The sequence below is a fragment of the Poecilia reticulata genome, linkage group LG15 (genome assembly GCF_000633615.1).
Source record: "Poecilia reticulata strain Guanapo linkage group LG15, Guppy_female_1.0+MT, whole genome shotgun sequence".
Lineage (NCBI taxonomy): Eukaryota > Metazoa > Chordata > Actinopteri > Cyprinodontiformes > Poeciliidae > Poecilia > Poecilia reticulata.
The window spans coordinates 10,517,134-10,538,960 of NC_024345.1; the positions used below are offsets into that span (position 1 = coordinate 10,517,134).

General features: G+C 38.9%; 2 protein-coding genes across 2 annotated transcripts in view; both read left to right on the forward strand.

Annotated features, from left to right (window-relative positions):
• Positions 1-95: 95 nt before the first annotated feature.
• On the forward strand, positions 96-17,198 carry ifngr1l (interferon gamma receptor 1-like). Its single transcript, NM_001360839.1, has 7 exons — positions 96-283; positions 10,469-10,595; positions 10,949-11,130; positions 11,268-11,455; positions 12,370-12,532; positions 13,650-13,765; positions 13,848-17,198. The coding sequence occupies exons 1-7, from the start codon at positions 223-225 to the stop codon at positions 14,202-14,204; spliced, it is 1,194 nt and encodes a 397-aa protein (NP_001347768.1). The 5' UTR covers positions 96-222; the 3' UTR covers positions 14,205-17,198.
• Positions 17,199-17,283: 85 nt separating this feature from the next.
• Positions 17,284-21,827, forward strand: part of il22ra2 (interleukin 22 receptor, alpha 2) — a 9,396-nt gene continuing 4,852 nt past the window's right edge. Inside the window, exons 1-3 of the mRNA XM_017309041.1 lie at positions 17,284-17,373; positions 18,861-18,955; positions 21,353-21,424. Of these exons, the coding sequence (XP_017164530.1) occupies positions 18,880-18,955; positions 21,353-21,424 (148 nt within the window). The 5' untranslated portion in view covers positions 17,284-17,373; positions 18,861-18,879. The remainder of the gene's footprint in view (positions 17,374-18,860; positions 18,956-21,352; positions 21,425-21,827) is intronic.

Genomic DNA, 21,827 nt, shown 5'->3' on the forward strand with positions numbered 1-21,827 from the left:
TTTACAAGCTTTCCTAAACGCAACATGTGGTCATCGCTTATTAGCTCCACGGCTAGCTCCTCCCAAAGCTGGAACAGAGTAAAGCTGTGATCATTGCAGATGGGTCCAGTTCAGTGAGACCAGAAGTCCGTGTCTTTCCCGTAATTATCAGATGTCCAGCGCTACGTGTCCTTCTGGTGTGTCGTAAAAGGTTGAGGACCAGTCGGGCTCGGACAGAACAGGATGGCTTTCACCAAATCCCTGCGGCTTTTGTTCATTTTCCCCTTCGTCTCATCAGCGCTGGGTGAGTAGCTCCCTAGCAAACGCCACGCTCCGTGTTTACGTCTGCATTTAGCAGTCATTGTAACAGTAACGTAACGTTAAACGAGAACGTGGAGTTAAAAATAAACGAGGAAAAATGATTTGACTTGAGGTATCGCTGTGAAACGGCGATAAGGAGGGATTGTCGTGGAGGTTGAGTCGCAGGAAAACCTGGAATCCTAGATTAGCTAACGGCTAGCAGGCGCCATGATGAATTCCCTGGAATTCCCTGGGATTCTTGAAGTGAACTAACTGGTCACGTTACGTCAATCCGCTCTGATCAATACGGTCTTACTTTGAAGCTGACGTCTCCTCTCCGTGGGATTTAATGGCAATTTTGCCCACCAGTTTGAAACGTGAAAGGAAATGATAAAACGGGAATGAATTTGTTAATGATGTAATAAATTAATGTGAATAGCTGCTTTCAAAAATACACCAACTTCGTAAAGGAACTTTGAGGAGAGAGAAAAAAAAATCGTCAGGTTTTTCTTCATTTCCTCTTTCTAGTTTTCGATATTACCCAACATTTTGCTGTTCATTCCGCTATTATCTTATTGTTTCTACAGAATATGATGCAACAAAGCCAAAATGCGTATTAAATGACACGAAGGTCAGCAGCAGCAGTATGCATTTTATGTAAGCCTGTTTTCGTATCATATTTGCTGCTGCACACCCGGACTACTTCTCCTGGATGTTTTGGTGTGAACTTCTCGTTTAATTAAAGATGGCAGTAAATGATTCCCAGACCAGACATTTTAAACGCCCTGGCTTTCCTCCAGCGATGCGGCCCTGCAACTGACCCACACTAGTAACATTATTTTTGTTAGTTTTACTCATGTGGTTGTGACACTTACAAAGCAGGATGAACACTTTTTAGAGCCTTTGGGCCTTAAACCCTGGCGCATGCGTTTCAGTTTTTATTGCCTGAAGCTTTTATTCAGTCAATTCATCAACCTATCAATTGTTGGCCAATGAGTCGGCCCATTTCTGTTGCCAATTTGTTTGACCATCAATTATTTGTCCATCAAGCCTCCCTTCCTTCTGTCTATCCTTCAATTTTACTACTTTATATTCACCTGTTGGTCATACATAATCTGTTCATTCATTCACCTCTTCTGTCGTTCTCAATCTTTTTGCAGGTTTAACATCTTCTAGAACTGCCCGCCTTTATTATTTATCCTTTTTAATTAAGATGGAGACATGGAGGACAGTTGGTTGCATGCGCGCATCACACCAAGCCATTTACAGCATGTAATTCCTGCCAGATCTCTTATTTCTACCGAAGTGTTTTGTGCTTTAATCCATCAAACGGGGAGCAGAACAGGAGGGAGAGGAATTGAGACTCTGATTTGAGTGATTTGTTGGCCTGCAGTAGGTGGAAGTGATTCTTTTTCTGTAAACGGGCGGTCTAAGTCTTTCTCACAGCGGAGTTCAGAGAACCGCCTTATTACGCTGAGGTAATAAATAACTAGAGGAACGATTTTGATTTCCAACATCTGGCTCTTTGAACACAAAAACGTGAACGGAGAGCTAAAGGTTTTATTTTTCTAATTAATTTTAATTACTTATTTTAACCTCTTTTGCAAGAGCGTCCTGGGAAATACAGACGGCAACCCGACAGATGTGAAACGCTGAACATGCAACAATCAGATGAAACATGAAAGGTGATGCAATGATGGATTCTTCACTTGTGTGGGAAAACTGATTTTTATTTTATTTTTTATTGTTTTGGTGTCTTAACAGGACATAAGCCAGGTCACCACTTATTCTTTAAAGTGAAAATGCAGTTCAGTCGTCCTGCGTTTTCACTCTACTTGCAGGGCCGTGCACAGACCACTAAAGGGGCAGGTGCTCCAAAAAGAAAGGGCACATCTAACCGCATTCTAGGACAGGTTAGTAAAAAAGCCACACAGCTTTCAGAGTTTAAAAAGCAATGATAAATTACAAAATTGTGAGATATACAATCAAAGTTAAGGAAAATCTTTATAGAGCATACTACTATGTAAGATATTTTATTAGTAATTTCTTTCTGCAGGTCTATTTTATTATAGGAAAGTATTGCAATATTCAAACCCGCAATTTAGCAGGACATGTAAATCAGAGCTGGACCACCAGACATATTTTGTCTTTACAGAATTACACTATTAAAAATATAAACAAGGGCACAATCCAACCTTTTAGTGACTGTAATCTATAAAAAAGAGCTGCCTGTTTGCTGCAGTGGAGATGAAGATGGTCCATTCAGGAAAGCAGAGCTGCATCAAACTTTAATGTGGAACTGCAGAAAAAAGAAAAAACCAAAAGCAAAAATTGAATTGTTAATGCATGTCACCATGAGAAAAGCCTACTGAGTTTTGCTCAAAAAAACTTTAAAAAAAATTAAAATCACACATTTTTATCTCATGAAGTGAAAAAATCATTTGCAAAACAAACTTATTTGCGCTTGTCATGAATCTTTTCTTGCTATTCTAAGTTTTTGTTTGTGACTCGAAGTTTTGCTTGTGATTCTCACATGACGTCGTGGGCAGGGCCCAAAATCACAACAAAAGATTTCTGATGTGTGCAAATAAAAATTTGTTAAACAAAACTTTTTTGTTTAAAAAAAATAAATCATTACAATTCCAAACGTTTTGATTACAATTTTATTTTACTTAACTGAGGTTAGTTTTTTTGTTTCCAATGAATAATTGGGAAACAAATTTAACTTCATACTCTGCGAACCAGACCCTAAACTTAAAGTCTGGGTTGAGTTTTTTCCCCTTCATTAATGTCACTTTTATTACATACATTATATCTATCAGGGTAATTCAGAGTGAGTTATTTTTAATTCTAAATTAATGTCCTTTTTGGACTTTTATTTAATTGTTATTCTCCTTCAAGATACATTTACCTAACGCTAGAATAAATGAAATGTACATTATGCAGCAAAGGAAATTAGAAGATCGGATTCATTATGGAGATGTTCGGATTTGGACGGGCGATGTGACCTTATTGCAGAAGCAATACTGAAGAATGACTGATATCATTAACGGTGCAGGGAAGAAGCTTTTTAGTTATCTAGCTTTGCTAGCAAAGTCGTTAGCTAGCAGCTAGCTAATAGCATAACAACAACAGCCTAATGTCTGTATGATAAAAATACTGAATGACAGATAAGAACAGTTTCTCCTCACCTGGCTGTCTCCTCCCGCTCAGTAGTTCTTCAGAGACAGTCAGACGCAGAGGCCTGTCAGTGTCTGTTGTATTTCATTACCTCTCTGCTTAAACCGCTACTACGTGATGAAGCAGAAACGATTTCTGTCATCTGACAAGTAGCAAGTCTACTCCACTTTATTCACCAATAAAATTTTTTTTGTAATTCACCAAAAACTGTTCTGTAATCTGGAACGTTCGCTACGTTGAGCTCCAGTTAGCCGCCTCATCTCACTGAGCGAGAGGCAACTGCGTCATGCGTCACGGGCAAAAGGTCAAAGGTAACAAGGTGACCGGAGGGCTTATTATGTTGTACAGAAAAACCCCCCAACAAAAAAAAACAAATAATTTTAGTACATGTTATGTGTCAGAAGAGGGCTTAGAAATAATAATAAAAATAAAAATAAAAAATTGACCAAAAGGGCACTTGGGGGCAAGGAGCTAAAGGGGCAGGAGCTAAACCCCCAGCTCCCCCCTCTGCACATGCCTGTCTACTTGGATTCACATTTTGATTAGCCCAAACAAAATGTCAACAAATTAGAGGAACATAGATGTAAACCATATTTTTGAGCATGTTATATTAGGAAAATACCTCAAAATGATAACCAAAAATATGTTAACTTTTTAGCTTTAGCTTTCTTACAGATCAGACTTTTTTCTTTGAGAGATTTTCTTTATGCTGCCTGCATTACTAAATGCACTTTCCAAGGGTACACAGGTACCAGGAATGTAAAGAAATGCTTTGTCAAGACAAGACAGGACACGAAACTCGATCTGACTCTTTTTCTTCCACACACTACCTGCATCAAAAATGCATCATCTTTATACGTGGCATTACTTGGTGCTTGTGAAATTTTCCGTTACAAGCGCAGGTTTTAGGCATTATAACCTTGGTTAAAAGGATTCCATGGTTCATTCCTGTGTGCGCCGTTCAAACCCCGTGTCTGAACGCCGCTCGTCATTTGCCAGCCGTCAACATGACGATGAGTCAAACTTGGATAGGTTTCATGTTGTACATGACGTTTACACGCTCATAGACTTGTCAAAACTTGTGAATTTCAAAATGAACTCAATTTAGAGATGACTGTGGATCATTTAAAATTTTTCCTGGACATAATTGGATCAATAATCAATTCAATAATGTGTTTGTTGGATTGTGACACCCCTGGAGTCTCTTAACGCGACTTCGGTGAAGCCGCGGAGAGATATTTTTTAGATGCAATCTTATTGTATCTAAAACTAAAATTGTTGCATTTTTTTTGTACCCGATAATGATGACCGTTATAAAATGTCCTATCAGTCTCAAAGGATATGACGTCCAGTTTTCTTTTTCGCCTTCACTCACTTCTTGCACAGTTGCATCTGGTGGCTGGCTGCTGGTAGTTCAGCTTGCAGGTTAAAGTATTTAGTGGTTTTGTCATTTTATCTTAAAGTAAACCTTAAGTTTTTGTAGTTTAATCTTCTCTCCTTTAAGACTCAACAAAGGTAATACCTCAGTAATAATACAGAAGGTGCAATTATAGTTTCTCAAGTCTGAACATGGTTTACTTGCAGGTAAAGCGGCAAATTGAGATTATTTAGGATGAATTTGACTGGCAGTGTGAGGAGTCATGGCTGGTTGAATCTGAGTCAGACAGGAAGTGTGGCAGTATCAGGTGTAAACACGGTCTTTGTTTCTGACTTTGAAATCTAGACATAACCACCTGCGAGTGTTTTCTGAGGATCCTGGCTCTGCGGCGAAATGCTTCGGGTTTGAACCTGTGGCTTTGGTGATCCTTCTATTACAGGATTAATGGGGTGGATGCTATTCATCTTGAATAGGATGAGATGTTTGAACCTGTTGAAAAAAGTGAGTCATACGCTGATCCCGCTAATGCCACGCTTGAAAGTAAATGAGTCACCACGTAGAGATGAAACCTGTGCTCCCGGGGGATGGGGAATTACTTAAATTGCCTGTCATTGATGACCTGCGGAGGTTCCCGTCACGGCTTTGTCCTGTGGCCTGAATAATACCTCTGGGACGGTTTTGACGACGTCGGCAGAATCGGAACAAAAGCTAAAGCACCCGATGAAAAACTTGACCTGCTTGTGGTTTGACGGTTGACAAGAAGGGAAATTCAGGTTTGAACACAAGCGTTACCTTGGCGAACCCTGTGAGTGATGTGAAAGCAGAAAGTAAAACCGAAAATGGAGCAACTGAAATAATAATTTGGTAATTAACTTGTGAATCATGAGGACATTTCATCAGTGAGACTTAACTGAAAGACGAAATGACCAAAGCTAATGAAGAAAACTAAGAATTTCTTACTCGGGCATAAAAGTTTAATTGGAAGTCTGTCTTTATTTTTTTCTTTTCCAAATTAATATGCTGCTTGTAGTGTTTCTTAAAGAAGCAGTTTTTGTGCTTCGAGCAGAAATGCGCCAATTAACCGGCCAAATGTTTGAATTATCCAAATTACCCAAATTTCATTTATCCCTATTCATTGAATGCTTCAAAGCTCAAGATTCCCAGAAGTTGTGCGACATCCAATTATTTTTATTTAAATGATTAATTAAGCAATTGGCCGAAGGTTAGAGATGTGTGTTTGGTCGCATGAATGGGGATAATTGAACAATTCCTACATCCATCAATAAAATGCAGCTTCTTTTTTGTCCTATTATCTTAACAGGCTTAGCAAAAAAAAAAAAGGTGCATTGTATGGTAAGATGTCAGAAAATTAGAAATCTGCTAAGTTCAAATAGTACAAGTTGTCTGTTGGGGGCCGTTTTCATTTTCAGTTCGTCATATTTGTCGTCTACTGTACATGCATGAAAGGATGAGAACCAAAAAAAAAAAAAAGTTCAAAGCGTTGAAGTTTTGTGTTCCTATCACGTTGGTCTTATCATATCTTAACTGGATGCAGCTGGTTTGCAGACTTCCTGGTGTGAACAGAGGCAGACGTGTGATGGCATCAGGCTCAGAGGAACACCAAAGATTATGAGAAGGTCACAGCAGTCGGTATGAAGATGCAGAGATCCAGACGTTCTGCATGTCTGTGAAGGGTGATGTGGAATATTCTAATAAAGCTGACGCATTACTAGTTAACCTGCTTTCTGTCTATTAGGATGATGATTAAATGATTACTATGTGTGAATTTAAATCTGTCCAACTGGAAGATAAATGCGTTAAATTTCTGAAACGTGGAGGCTGTTGAGGCTGTTTGGTTTGAAGTGAGATGTTCTGGGTTTCTCACAGGCGTTGTATCTTTCATGGTCATCAGTGTTGGTCATTTGTAGGTTCATTGCAGATGAACTCATTTTTGTTCTTCCACACAGATCCAACCTCTTTCTTTTAAAAGCCTCATTTCATCGAGATGTCGAACCCGAACCACATAAAGAAAAAAAAATCAAACTTTTAGTTTTGTTTGTGGCGTGTTGTCCGAAGGCATTCTTTCCTCACTTCTGCTGTTTGTTCACAATGATGTGGTCAAAGTTTCTAACATTTGCGTCGCAGCCGGCGCAGAAATTGTGGAGGAAGTCGCATGTGATTTAGTATCGAGCACAGGAAGGAAGGAAGTTGGGGAGCGCTGCTGGAAGAGTTATCGGCTCAAATCTGCATTGACACGTTTTCAATCGTTACCCAAGTGTCTGCTGAGTAACAGCTTAGCGAATGTGCCTGAAGCAGAACTATGAGTTTGTGTTTCAAATGCTGGTTTTATGTTACTTTTTTTACATTACACCATTGATTGTGCATGTCAAGATGCTGTGCAGGACTATCAGGAAGCTTACAAACTTCCCTGATAACGATGGAGGACATTTTTTGTCATTTTGTTGCAAAACACTGCTGAGATCGTCTTGGACACCTTTTTTTTTTTTTTTTTTTAGAAACTGATGCCATCTGCTTTCTCTTCCTGCTTCTGTTAGACTTTTTTTTTTTTTTTGATTGAAGCAGTGGTTCTCCACTGGTTTAGATCGAGTCCTGCCTCAAAGGAGAAAACAAGATGCCGTCGAATAAGAAAAATTAGATTTGGTCAGTAGTCTTCATTTAAGTTATTTTCTCAAGATGTATGAAGAAGTAAATTAACTATTTTTGTCCAGTTTTTTTTTTTCCCCTCAGTATAGAAACATGAGGTTTATGTTGGAGCTGAATGGATGTTTTTAGTCCAAATAAACTGCTTCACCAACCTGAAAAAAAATATAAAAATAGCAGAAATCGTTTAGAGAACCAAACAGTAAATTGGTTCAAAGATGGAAGTTGATCTATAAAACTCAGCATTTTCTATTGAGTTCTTGACCTCCAAATTTTATTGCGATCAGCATTTATGGCATTACAGTAATATAAATGTTGCTATTGCGTGGCACCGTGTGCATGGTCACAGTTCAGAGAGGCATAACGTCGTTCGGTTTTTAACCTGTTGAAATGAGGCCTTGGTGTCACACGTTTAGAAAAGCTTAAATAAAAATTGGAGAAATGAAATTACAAGACTAACAAAATTGGCATATTATCCTGGTAATAATCTAATGGTCTGAAAAGTTTGCCTCGTTTCATTTTGTCTAAGCAAAAAGATTTTCATGTTCCCCTTTTTAAATTAAATTGTCAGGATTTTTTTCCCCACCTAAATAAGGAAGGGAACATCGGTATATAATGCCAATGGCAGGAAAACGAATGCCGTGTCTGAAACCACTTGTTTTAAAAGAGCGGAGTTCATCTGCGTTCTGTGGTAGAAATATTAGGTGTTTTTGAAGGATGTCACCAGTTTTTTCCAGTACAAGTACTTCAGTTTAGGTACTTGTACTGGCATTAGAAAACAAAATGCATTTAATTTAGAACAGGGTGGCTCTTCTTTTTAAGACTACAGTCCCCCTTACTGTTTGAACATATCATGAATGGAGAATGACACAGATTTAGTTTTCAAAAATTTTATGAAATTATTAAAAGAAGCATTTTTTCGCTAGAGCTTTAATATCTGTATACAACCCGACCTCAAACTCGTCCAACCGTCAAGCAAAATTATTTGCTTGACGGTTGGACATCCTATGAAACATACATAGAAAACCAAAAGATAAAGTTGTTGATGTACTTTTGATTTCTTACTATTAATTGTATGTAGAACTTTAGCCTCAGATGTCCATCTTTGTGTCTCTCCTTTATTTTCCTCTCTTTGTCTCTGTGGGTTTACAGCTTTTAGCACAGCGTCAAGCGACGCCTCATCACTACACTTAGGAAAGTGTAGTGAATTTGTTGTTGGCTAACAACAAATTCATTTGCTAACAACAAATTCATTTGTTAGCTAACGAGGCATTTAAGGTGAACGTCATAAACTTTAAATTAATATTTAAATATTAGGTACTAGTTGAGTAAATGCTGGTTTTGGTATTCTCTCTGTGGCGGCAGATAATGTTTCTAATATTAAACATCCAAAGTGTTAACTAACTCAGAGCGCTTTCCTCCAGAAGCATAAATTCAGATTGACAGTGGTATATTACCAGTGTGTGTGTGTATATGTGGGTGAATCTTGTGGTTAACAGCTTCAGCCGCTTACTTTAGTGCTGTGGTTATCACTTTTTTTTTTTTTTTTTACAGTGTATGACTGAGTTCCCACTCAACCCCTCTAATGTCTACACTGAACATGCTTTCTTTTGTTTTGATTTGTTTTTTGTCCCTTATTTATCTCGTGCTTAAGATCACAAGAGGAAACAAAACTGAAAGGTGTTTTTTATTGTTTTTTTTTTTCTTCATATGTTTAGGTGACTCATTAAAGCGTGGGTGGGAAATCTGTAACTCATGTGACAGAAATTACAGAAAATGGCCAAAGTCCAGCTGAACAATGAATACACCACTACGCTTCTCTTTCCCTTCCTTATTAATTTTACAGCTCTTGTCTCTAAAATAGTTAAGCATGGTTTCCCTCTTCATAAATCACAGAAAATAAGAATTGAAAGCAAGTAGAGGGCAGTCTCAGTCTACTGAAGCGTGGTTGCCGTTTTTGAATAGATGCAAGTGTTACAGGACTTTGTCAGCCTGATTATAAAGAATTGACTCTACACACTAATTTTATAATGACGGTGCAAGTTAAAAAGCAAAACTCAGCAAGGGAGTTGCCAGCAGCTGCCTGGCTGGAGGGAAGGCGGCGGTCTGCTTCTGCTGCTTTGTTTTAGAGGAAGTTTGTTTTCTCTGACAATGTTGGGAAGTTACACAAAGGCTGTGGCTCTTCTGTAGGTCACAGTGTCTTAAGATATTTTATTTATGGTCTAACAAAGTGCAGTAAATCAAGAGCTCATGTTGGACATCTGTGGTGAGGGAGAAAACTACTGATGCATCTGAAAATTTAGAACGTCATAAAAAAAATTCTATATTTTTAGTCTTATGAGAAAGTGAAACTTTATCTCTGATTATTTATTATTGATGATAATGAATCAATAAAAGTTTCACTTTCTGGAACTTAATTTAAAAAAATACAATATTTATGATATCAACACTTATGAATCTGTGCACTTGAAAATCTATGAATCGGTTTTCCAACACTGCCCTCTAGTGGTGAACTCATGTGTCACGAACCAGTCATGTGTCACTCATGTGTTTGCTCTCACGTGTCAAAGTCTGTATATACAGGAGCTAAATGTATTAGGCCACCGTCAAAAAGTTTAGACTTCAGCAGTTCAATTCAAAAGTTGAAACCTTGCCTAATTTAATTCATGTTTTTATTCCAGTTAATTTTGATGGTTGTGGCTTTCAGCTCAAACAAACCTTCAAAATGCTTCAACAGCGTCTGGAAAAGTGTCCAAACACTCATGTTATATTTCATTTTGTTCTGAAAAACAGTGTTTTAGGTTTTTATGTGCTGTAATGAATCTGCTGCACACATTCATCTTTAAGAGTTTAGCGACGACCTGTAAGCTGCGACTCTTTGATATTAAAAGTTATGACTTTGTCATTTTAAATGTGTCATCCAGCTCCTCATCATGTCTGCAGTCTGATCTGTGTGTTGTGTTTCCACAGTGGCTCCTCCAACCAACGTGACCCTAACCTGCCGCAACCTGCAGAACATTTTGTCCTGGGATTATGAGAACGATGTTCCTGGGCTTAGATTCCACGTTTCGATCGGCTATGATTCACAAATCCCAGGGTATTTTTTTTTTTTTATGTCTCCGTTTTTGTTCTGCTTTATCACAATATATTTTCATGGCATTTTTTCCCACAATCTAATCGGTGCAAAAATTACACTAGAAGCATATATTTGTTCTTTTCTACTAAATATCTGTAGTTATCACCCTGTCATTCATTTTATTTAGCTTATTAACCTACAGATTAGAACAGTGTGCCAGTATATAAGAGGGTGAGTAAATGGTTTCAGGTTAGGAAACTGCATTTAAATACAGAAAAAAAATCATTTTTCCAGGCTGCTCTTTCCCCTTTAACTGTTCAGTTGTCTCTTCCACCGAAAGCTTCAAGTAATTTTCTGTTGTTTTTTCTCACCAGTTGCCCTAATGAAATGTGGTTTAACGAATCTTCTCGACGAGCAGATCTTTCGTTCCTGTCAAATCCGAACAACGTATACCACATCGAGTTAAAGGCTGTGCTGGGGGAAGATGAGTCCGAAATCGCTCCAAAGGATGGCATCGAATTTACCTATTTCTCCAGTGCTTTGTTTGGTGAAAAATGTAAGTATATTCAGGAAGTAACAAAACTATCAGAGCAGCTCAGAGACGCTGTACTGAAAGCTCCAGGCTGTTGGGGTCTTTTTTTCTCCCCAGTGTGATTAAAGTGTGTGTGTGTGATGATCCTTGTTGTTTCTCAGGTCTTTTGGATTTCCCACCCGTTGACATCACTACCCAGGAACATCAACACATACAGGTAGAGTTCAAGCATCCCTGGCTGGTGTACAAGGATGGGCTGTATAGATGTAAGACACAGAAGAAGAAGAAGAAAAATGACCAGGAGAACAAACTACCAAACTTTAAGTACACCATCAGTGTGGTTGGCCAGGTGAGACTGCTCCCTCCCAGTTTGGTCTTTTTGCCTCTAACTTTCATCTCTCCAATAATAATAATAAGTTTATGAACGATTCCCATCTGGTTTTAGGCCTCTCCACAGTAAACGACTCTAATAAAAATCACAATCTCCTACTTTCATCTAACTACTGTCGTCATACTGGACTTGAATTCAGCCTTTATGTCAAAGGATCCTCTGTCAATGAGGATGTGATGTCCACATCTTCATTGACAGAGGACGTCTGTCAATGTGTTTCTTGCGTGTGTGAGAAACTCACCCCGTCATTGGAAGGGGTGTGTTTCTTTCACACACCCCTTCACTGGTTCATCTCCTACCATTCCAACCATTCTCAGTACATTTATCCAACATTGGGAAGCAAACTATTCCCAACATTATTCTATTTCTTCTGGTGTACCACTAGGCTCAGTACTTGACCGCCTTCTGTTCATCATTTACCTCCTTCCCCTTGGTCATCAGAAAACACAGTACAGACTTCCATTGTTATCCCGACAACATCCAACTCTATATCTCGTCCAACCATCCAGTGTTCTACCACTCTCTTCCCTTTCTGATCGTCTCCAGGAAATCAAATCTTGGCCTTTCCTCCAACTTGTTGAAACGTAATGGCAATAAAACTGTTGTCCTCCTAATTGGTGCCAAATCTACACCAGGTGAAATACACAGGATCCCATTAACATTGATGGCTCCTTCATTTTCCCTTTCCCTATGGTGAAGAGTTTGGGTGTCTTCCTCTGCTACTGCTTACACAAGCAAATATTGATGTTTGAATCTGCCTTTGCAGAAGTAACTGTGCAGAACTGCTTGGAAACCATTTGCTTTAGTTTTCTGTTTTACCTACAGTATGACTCTCAGTCATATTAAAATGGTCCTGCTCTCTGTTCTTGAAGGATAAGTCCCTCTCCGTTGAGTGTGACGACGCTGTATGCAAGACCAGACTGCAAGTGGACATGAAGCAGGACAAACATTGTCTGAAAATCAATGGAGAGCTCGAACTGATGACTGTGGTGTCCACAAAGGAATTCTGCACCGAGAAAGCCCCACCGCCTCTCAGTTGAGTAACGTTTCATTTGTTTCATTGATACAAGTTGTGATGGTTAAGACCTTTTTGTTAATATCAAGCCATGAACTAAATAAATAGATCAGCACAACTAACATTAAACTCAAAGGGACATTTTTAAAGCCTACCTCCATCTCATAAAAACATATTCAGTCCTGAGCAGATCACCCTCATGATGTTATGATCTGCTGCAAATGTGTTTCATAGTCAGACACCAGCGTCCCACTCCTTACAGGTAAAAGCCTCCAGTTCATTTATATTCCAGGGGCTTTTTTGTGCTGCAGCTATTTTTTTTTTTAACATCTTTGCTCAGATCTTAAGTCGGGCAAGAAAGACTGGCACTTCCAGGACTTGTTCTGATCTACTGATGATGATGATAATGAACTTTATTTAAAAAGCGACAATGCGCAACTCAAACATAAATGTCACCATTTGATGATCTGTACCAAACTACAGCAAAAGCTAATTCTTATCTGTAGAAAGCTCCAGTTGTGTTACGTTGTGTGACGATTCTCAGAGCAGCCTTTGACAGCTTCCTCTTTCCGCCACCAGATGGCGTAGTTCGTGTTTCTAAAACTTGTAACTGAACGCTCCTTTGTCTCTGTATCCTCTTTTGTTTGTGCCTGGTGATGGGCAAACTTATGCTTTTATCAAATATTATATTTAAGGGGTGAATAATTTTGGATTCATTGTAAGCAGTATTTGGTGTTTTACTGTGGATGAAATTGTGATGACCAGTTTTGCCGTTCCTATCTGAGCAACTGTGACTGAAAGCAAATTGTAGTTGGTACTGTAAGAAAAAACTTAAGTATCAAAAATGAGAAACGAAGAATTGGAAAGTCGTTCAAAAATTTTAATTTTAACAATTTAAAAGATCTCTATTGATAAAGACCGACACCGAAAGAAAAAGCTTCCTCTTCACCAATTATAGTTTGCTCAGTGTTGGCTGGTCACATAAAATCACAAAAAAATATGACAACAACATGGCAAAAGGTTCAAGTGGTTCAAATATTTTTTAATCTTTCTTGTCCAAGTCCACTTTTATCATGGTACCCAGACTTCCAGCTGCTGCCGGCTATAACTTTGTGTTTCTTCTTCTGCTTTGTTTAGATCACACCAACCTCATTGTTGGCATCATCATCGCCATCATGGCAGCACTGGCTTTCATTGCCACCATGGTTTTCTGGAAAAAGACGAGTCCCGCCCTGGCTAAACTCAGTTCTATAGTACGTTCAGTTGGTCAGAGCTCATCTGAACGGATGATTGTCTGTTCCAGCACTAACCGTGTTTTTTTTTTTTTCTCATCAGTTTTGTATAACCCCTAAACCAAACAACCAAGAGTTTAAACCCCTTCAAGATGATCCCAGTCCTGTAACAGTGAGCCCTTGGCCGGTGACTCCTGAAGAGCCGCTTGTGGACACCGTCATCATTAAAAAGAGTGATGAAGACTACCACCAACGCATCAAGTTGTCACCCAACAACCAGGCTCTTACTGAAGAGCCGGAGGAAGAGGGAACGTCTGATGACCCGTACATGAGCGAGCAAAAACTGGACAGTGACCCTGAAGAGCCAGACCTCGACGAGCCGATCCGCTCTCCTTACGAGTGCCGCGCGGTGGTGCTGGAGTTGGCTCCCGAGGACTGCGCTGAGGGATACCGGGCCTGATTAATTGGTTTGATCTAAAAGAAAAGACTTAACAATTTAATAATGAGGGAGAAAAAAGCACTGTTACATTCAGTCCTTCTCCTCCTCTTCACTACCTGATTGTGAAAATACGGAGGCCTACAGACTAGAAAACCTAACTGTTTTTATACAGAGCCAAAATCACAGCTCATCCACTAGGGGTATCTAGCTGAGAATCATTGTCACACAGTGACACCTGCTGGCTGGACACTAGCATTACCACATTTAATTAGCTATGAGCGCAGCAGAAAAAAATTCCTTTTAATTGCACTTTTTGTATATACTTTTTTTTTTTACTGCTGGTGATAGAGTAGCAAGTTACAGTAAGTTAGATTTCAAATCATCTCTTAGCTTTAATTCTAGTGACTTTCGTTGCGTCGACTGCAGGTGACCGGAATTAGTTTTTCAGCATTTGCCATAATCAGAAACCTGTGAACTGAGATGTAGATTTTCTTAACAGGTGCAGTTTGTTTGTTATATGTATAATAATTGACTAAGTGGGAGAGTTTTTGTGCCTTTTATAATGAACGCTTTACTGAGGTGAAAGTAAAGATTAATGACATTTTGGAGAATCATGAAAGTTGATGTTATTAAGGGACGCAGGTGCCAATCTTTGTCGAAGTGGGAAGTTTAAAACTTTGAGTGCGTCTTTTCTACGTTATCCAGCTGACTCGGCACTTTATTCCCTCATTAGCTCCTAATCTGAAGTTTTTACCAACCTATCAGCAAATCTCTCTTCCTTGCGCAGGCAGAGGAAGGAGAAGCAATAATGGCAATCCTGGAAATATTGGTATAAAAACAAACTGGGAGATCATCTTTAGGCAAAAATGAGACGCAGGAAAGTGTGGAATCCAGATCAGATTATGGGATTGTGAATGTTCGTCCCTCGTTCTATAAGACCAGCCAGTAAAGTCGCGCGAACTGAGGCTGCACGATGTCGTTGAAATGCTCGATTGTGACGTTGTTGCTGAATATTTGTCCATTTTTTATTTTCCCCTTTATTGTTTCCCCACTTCTGCCAGTGAGCTTCAGCGCCTCAGACACTAAAGATATGCATCAGCTGTGAGCTTCAGGGCCTGGAAATGGATTAAATCAGACATTTTACTTCCAACCAGTTATTGTATTATTCAACAAATATGGTTGTGCCAACATTGGTTTTAATCTCCCAGCAGTCAGCTGAACGTGTATTATTAAAGATACATTCAGCTCACAGGATTTTTGTAATAAGTTAGCTCAGGTGTTTTTTTCCCCGTCTTTCCCCAATGGGGTAAACATTTTTATAAATATCAAGCTGTGCGTTAGAGAATCTTTATAAATCTCTCTAAATTGTCAACTGTAAAAAAAAACTGTGGAATAGCTCTTTATTTTCTTGATGCTAACAAAAACTACCAAAGTTGGAGCACCTTGTTCTTTCATGTTTTAAATTTAAACGACCTTCATTGTTCTGTGATGAAGGGTGAACGTCAGAAACATCTGACCCAGCTGCATGCCGTGCCTTGTCATAAACCTGCTCCAGCTGTTTTATCTCGTCCTGATTTAAATATTTAATAATGGTGTTGGATCTGCCCTACCTTTTCACATACCTCTTGTTTTTATTTCCACTCCATTAATGTTTCGGCTTCAGCCCTCCGACGATAGCCGAGTTTTGTTTTTGGTTCAAACTCGAGACTCATTCATTTTCTTGCTGCTGAGCAGTCGCATTGTGATTTCTTAAGATTATATTTTGCTTTAATTTTTATTTTTGATTCCCTCACTTGTAGAGAATTAGCCACTTTTTTTTTTTTTTTTTTTTTAACAATTGTCAACCTCTGACTCAGTAAGGCGTACCTGCTTGATAATTTCCCCAGGAGAAAGAAAACCCAAAGAACTCGTCCATTGTGAATATAAAATCATGTTGGTCATTTTCATTTCAAAAGATTTTCCATGCTCGACTTTTCTTGACCTTCTCACCTGGCTGGATTTGATGTGCGTCTCACTGAGCCTAGCGGTTAGCTAGCTGTTAGCTAGCGGAGCCCGAAGGTTGCCGTTAGAGCTACCAACTGGGCATAAAGTACCGTAAATACTTTACAGGTGGTAACAGAATCCATTAATATCCAACGGTCAGTTGATGACGTCTGGGATAGAGAAGAAACGTTGTGTGACTTTAATGTTTGCGAGACGTCGCTGCTCGCCTCGTTACAGTTGAATGTATCTGTATCAGGTTTCTGTACCTTCAGGAAGTTACTGTGATAAAACGGCTTGAAATAAGCGCTTTATTGATCTTATTGGTTTGTTTTGGAAGTGGCATGCATTTTATTTTTTTTATTTAACAGAGTCTGACATGGTCTGGAAGTTTCTACTGGGAGATGCACACGAGATAAGAGGCTGAAACTTTAGCTAGCAGCAGTGATTTAGAGCATAGAAATGTTTTTTTTAATGGCAGCTTTTGTGTTTTTGGCGATAACAGGAAAAGCCTCAAATCCCATAAAATATGTGACAACTTGAGCGTAGCTCTGAAAATCCAGCAAAGACTTAAACTACAGGATTCACCCGAACCTCAACCGATCAATTCAAAATGATCCAAAATGTTGACAAAGTTTAAGTTGAAGTTGCACGTAAAGGTTTCTTTGCTTACTTTGTGTCTTCTGAAGCCCAAATAAGAAACCTTTGTTGCAGAATCACAGAAAGTTGTCTCTAAAATTTGTTCGACTGTTAAACCAACCAGCGTGCTGCTTCTGAGTTGCATGCTAGCCGAGCGGCAGGGCCTTTGACTGCTCCCCTCCACATCGTGGTTGCATGAAAAGCTTCACAACATACCCATAAATAAGCCTGGACTTCCAAGTGTTACAACTTCCATCTTGCTGCTGTTTGTTCATCACCATCTCTGTGGTTTTACTCACATTTCAATGTTTCACGTATACAAAAAGGCATGCTTGTTTTTTTTTTTCATTATAAACGTTGATTGAGTTTATTAAAAAACATGATGTCATTCTCATTTCTCTCATGTCTGAGTCTTTTCACTTTAGTGAAGGGAAGTTGGCATTTCGGTAAAGTGAGCCTCCAGATTACTGCGCTGGGACGGGCGATGCTGCTCGACTCACGCGTCAGGCCCCGTTTTAAGGGAAGAACCGCTGCTCCCATTACGGGTCATGACATTTGAACGCTCCATGCGGTTCGTTCCTCTTACGTTTTGTCTGCTTTTGGATTTGTTTCCTTCCTTTTTTTCATTGTCTGACCGTTGAAATATCCATATTAGTGCTTCCTGTGCCAGAACTCATCATGTGTGTTATCTTTTTAATTGCCAGGCGTCTGGTGAGAGTTTCTTGTAATCTGCAGTGGTTCAATTTGTCATTGAACCACCATTACAGATTATTACAAATAAACTGCCTACAAACCTCGTATGTCCAGAACGGATTCTTTTTTCTTTTTTTTTTTTATACTAAAATCAGCACTTTGACAAAGCAAAATAAAGTAGTGCGTAGTTGTGAAGTTGGCAACACAGTTTTACAAAGACTGTATTAAGTTTAAAGTGTGTTTGTATTTACTGTTGCCATGGTTGCAAGTGGCTTTGGGTTTCGTTATCACCTGCTTTGCACGTCTCATTCATTCTTTGTATTTAAGTCTCTACTTTTACTAGGACATTCTTATAAGTAAATAGACTGATCTAAACCAGGTGTCTGCAACTTTTAAAATTCAAAAAGCCTTTTTTTTTTTTTTAAACCTCAGTCCAGTTAAATGGAACTCATTTAGAGCTGTTGCCCTTTAAAAAAAAGGAAAACTTCTGAAGAAGCACCATTTTATGGACACATTTTTTCTGTTTTTATTTTTTTGTTTGGGTGAATGTTTACAAAAAAAAAGTGCAACCTAATCAGAAAAAAATAGATTCAAGGAATATAAGACTTAACACTTCAGGTGTGACTCGGCAATTCAATTACTGCATTTCATGAAAAGACTGAAAATCTGCATTTAAATGTACATATTAAAAAAAAAAAAACGTTTTTCTATCACTTTTAACTAAAGTTGAGGGACGGCCCAAACTGACTCCTGATCCGAACCAGTCCGTTTTCCTTCCTGTGCCGTTCCGGTCGAGACTCATCTCGAAGCTGAGTGTAGAACAATCTGGTTTTTACCGAGCCAGCAGTTCTCCAACGGTGAGCTTTACAGCTTCATCATTCTGCTTAATAGGAATGAGGTAATATAGATGTAACGTTTTTATTAATATATGGTCAAACTCTTTATAATCCCTCAATAAACGGTGAAGTAACATTTTATCAGTGCATCAATTACTATATAGAGTCAGAGCAAACGCTCCTACTGCTTTAAAAATAAAACCCACTTAGACTTCTTGAGTCTCACTGTGCTGCTAAACGCACTTTTGTCAATCATCTTTTCAAATATAATTATTGGATGCTCTCACAGAACCAACTGTGAGGGGAAAACGGTTCACACAGCTCTAACTGAATACGGGGGAAAGTTTTCTTCACCTCTGTAGCCCAGCTAACATCTGAAAACATCTACCTTAACTGGATTATGTGTTTTCTTGTCTTTCTCGTATTTAACATTGCATGTTTCTAGACTCTGATCCATTCAAGAGCTCTGGTGTGTTTAGGGTTTCTGCTGTGACTTTCTTTAAACGGTTGTTTTCATCTGTGACTGCAGCTAATCCAGCGTAGTCATCATGGGCCCGTTGACTGCTGCTCTAAATAAAGTTCTCCTGGATCAACCTGTGAGTTCAGGTCCACACACACGTCTTGGTAGGTTTACAGTTCAGACATGTTTTTTTTTGTTTTTTTTTTCCTCCCATGAGTTTCAGATTAGTTCAAATATACCCCATGGAAAGCTCAACACCTTTATTTACTTCTCCACGACGTTATCCCTGATCGGTTTGTGTTCTTCTCTCTTCAAAAGTAGTTGACTAGAGATGCATGCCTTATTTTAAAGATTTTTATTTGAGAAAAAAAAAGAAAGTTAACCACTTTGGTTGCACATTGGTGCATTAAAAAGCATTGAGATTTGTGATTGTGACAACGGAACAAGAGAACAGTTCATTGGCGTGAATTCTTCTGCAAAGGTTTAATGTTTCAGACATTAAAGCTGCAGTATTAAAAAGAATTGTTCATGACTTGTTTAAACTGTCATGATGATGTAACAGCATAAGACAGATAATCTGCAAAAAGGTCGATCTCTTCCTGTACCTCCTTCCTGAGCTGCTATTACCCTCTGAAGAAACGCACCGCTCCCGACCTAAAGCTACCAATCAGAGCCAGGAAGAGGGTCTGCTGCTAAAGGACGAGAAATTACTTTCTGTTACAGAAAAAAACTGTTTATCTGTCGTCATTGGCGGCCATGCTAACTAGCCTAGGATTCATAAAAGGCTACGCTAGCTACAGCTACAACGCAGGGAGGTTTGGTGGGGATGAGCAGCGCCACACAAGAATGTGATTGACACCTCCTGGCTCTGATTGGTTGTTTCTAGTTAGCTGGATGAAGGAAAGGAGTTATTTCCCCCCCCCACAACTGTCTCATACAATCACAAGACAGACGATTTCAACAAATGAGTAAAAAAAAAAAAGTTGTATTTTTTAGTGTCCTAAAAAGGCCTAGTTAGTGAAACCAAAACCATAAATAGGATATAATATTCCTCAGAACCGCTCAACAGCAATATCATTTTAGAAGTTGCTATTAATAGCTTGCTAGCGTAAAAGCCTCAATTAGGACCGAAGCGAAGAGGAAACGGGAAGTTCAGGACGGGACGCCATTCTTCTCTGTTTTGTTTCAGCCGCTAAGAACAAACACTGACTATGCAACTCGTTTCTAGTAAACTGAAGGTTTCCTAGTAAACTGGCTGAACCTTTAATACAATACCTGTAATGGATCGAGTCAAAGATCCGGCCCAAGTTGCTACTTCTTCAAAACCGAGCAGAACAAACTGGAGTCTGATTCCAGATGTACAGACTTCAAAACTCATATTTCACCAAAACCTGCTCATATTTACACGTGACGGGGGGGAAAAAAGCATTATGTCCCAGCTCTATGAGGGCGTAATATGAACAATATCAACATGTTTATTTGAATAGGGGCAATAATATCAAGCACTATAGCATTTATAGCCTTAGCTAAACTTTGCACGTTAGCTAGCCACGTCGACATATGAACAAAAACACATTACTGCAGGTTTGCTGAAAACTGCTGCGTATTAAATGAAAGTGCTGAGAAATAGTTTTTTTTAAACTACTACTGAATTCTTACACATTTTCGGTCCAGAGCTGCTATCTGCTAATGCTATCATGCTCTAAAAAAAGAAAACAAAAAATAAAAAAACAGTAAATGAAAGGCTTGAAATAAAGACAAGAAATAAAGTTTCTTGTCTTCACTTGTCTCTAATTTCATTCTGGTTATTTAAGAAGTAATTTTTTTTAATGTTTCAATCCAACAACTGCTACGTCATCGCTTGAGTTCAGGAAAAAAAAATTAAATAAATGTATGCGTCGAGACTGCTCAAAGCCGCATCTCCATATGTTAGAAAGCTGAGCCCAAAAAGTTTTGAAACTATTGACTAACTTTACTGATTTTTTTTCATATGTTTCTAAATTATATTGAAGTTGAGTAACATTTTTTCTGAAGAGTCTCAAAGGCTTTCATTGAGAAAGTATCAGAAAGAGCAGGAGCTTCTTAAAGAGACAGAGGCCCAATTTCAATGTGCCGAGTCAAATTTCGTTTAAGCCATGTTTGAAATACACAGCATTTTATCTCGACTGCAATAAAATGGCACTATGTGCCTGGAAAATATGCAAAATACATTTACAGATAAACTAACAGGGAAATAAATTCAGTCAGGCTTGACTAACAGTGATTCTAAAGGATTTCATAATCTGAATTACTCATTGTTTATGGTTTTAAAATCTGATTTGTGAACTTCTGAAAACGGGAAAAAAACATGACAGGTGATCCATGACTTGTTTTTTACACATGAAATAATAAAAAAAAAAAAAGAGAGGGGGGAAACGTGCAAAGGTGTTGTTGAGCCACTTATTTGTCGCAAGCGCCATAAACAGGGCAGGGCAAGCGTGACATTTAGATGGGGGAAGTTGGACGGTGTAAAAGGGGACGGGGTTGCCTGCAGCATCTACGTGAGTGTTTGGTTTTCACAGAGCGCATCATGAACCGCCTGCTGCTGGGAGCCGTGCTGCTGGGGAAGCTGGCCCTGCGTGTCACAGCTCAAGGTAACCTCCGCTCTCATCCTCCTCCTCCTCCTCCTCCTCATCTTCATCACCATCATCATTTTCTTTTCAATCTCATTTTTTATCACAGAGCTTCAGCCGCTTTGGAAAAACACCAAAGTTGAATTTGAGACATCCTGACTGAGATTTACGGCTGCGATGTCAATGTTTTCCTTCAAATCTAGTTTTGTTGCAGATGTGGAAAACATCATAGTAAATTTCCTTTACAGCATTTACTGGTTTTCTTGTTGTTAGATCCTCAGAGACAGAGAAGGTCAGTGATGGTCAATAGGCTGTCAAACCTGTTCGCTGTCGGCTGTGTTTGTCATAAACATTGACTTTGTTTTTTAAAGGGGCCACATGGCATTCACTGCAAACAGAAGCTGCAAATAAAACCAAATATATA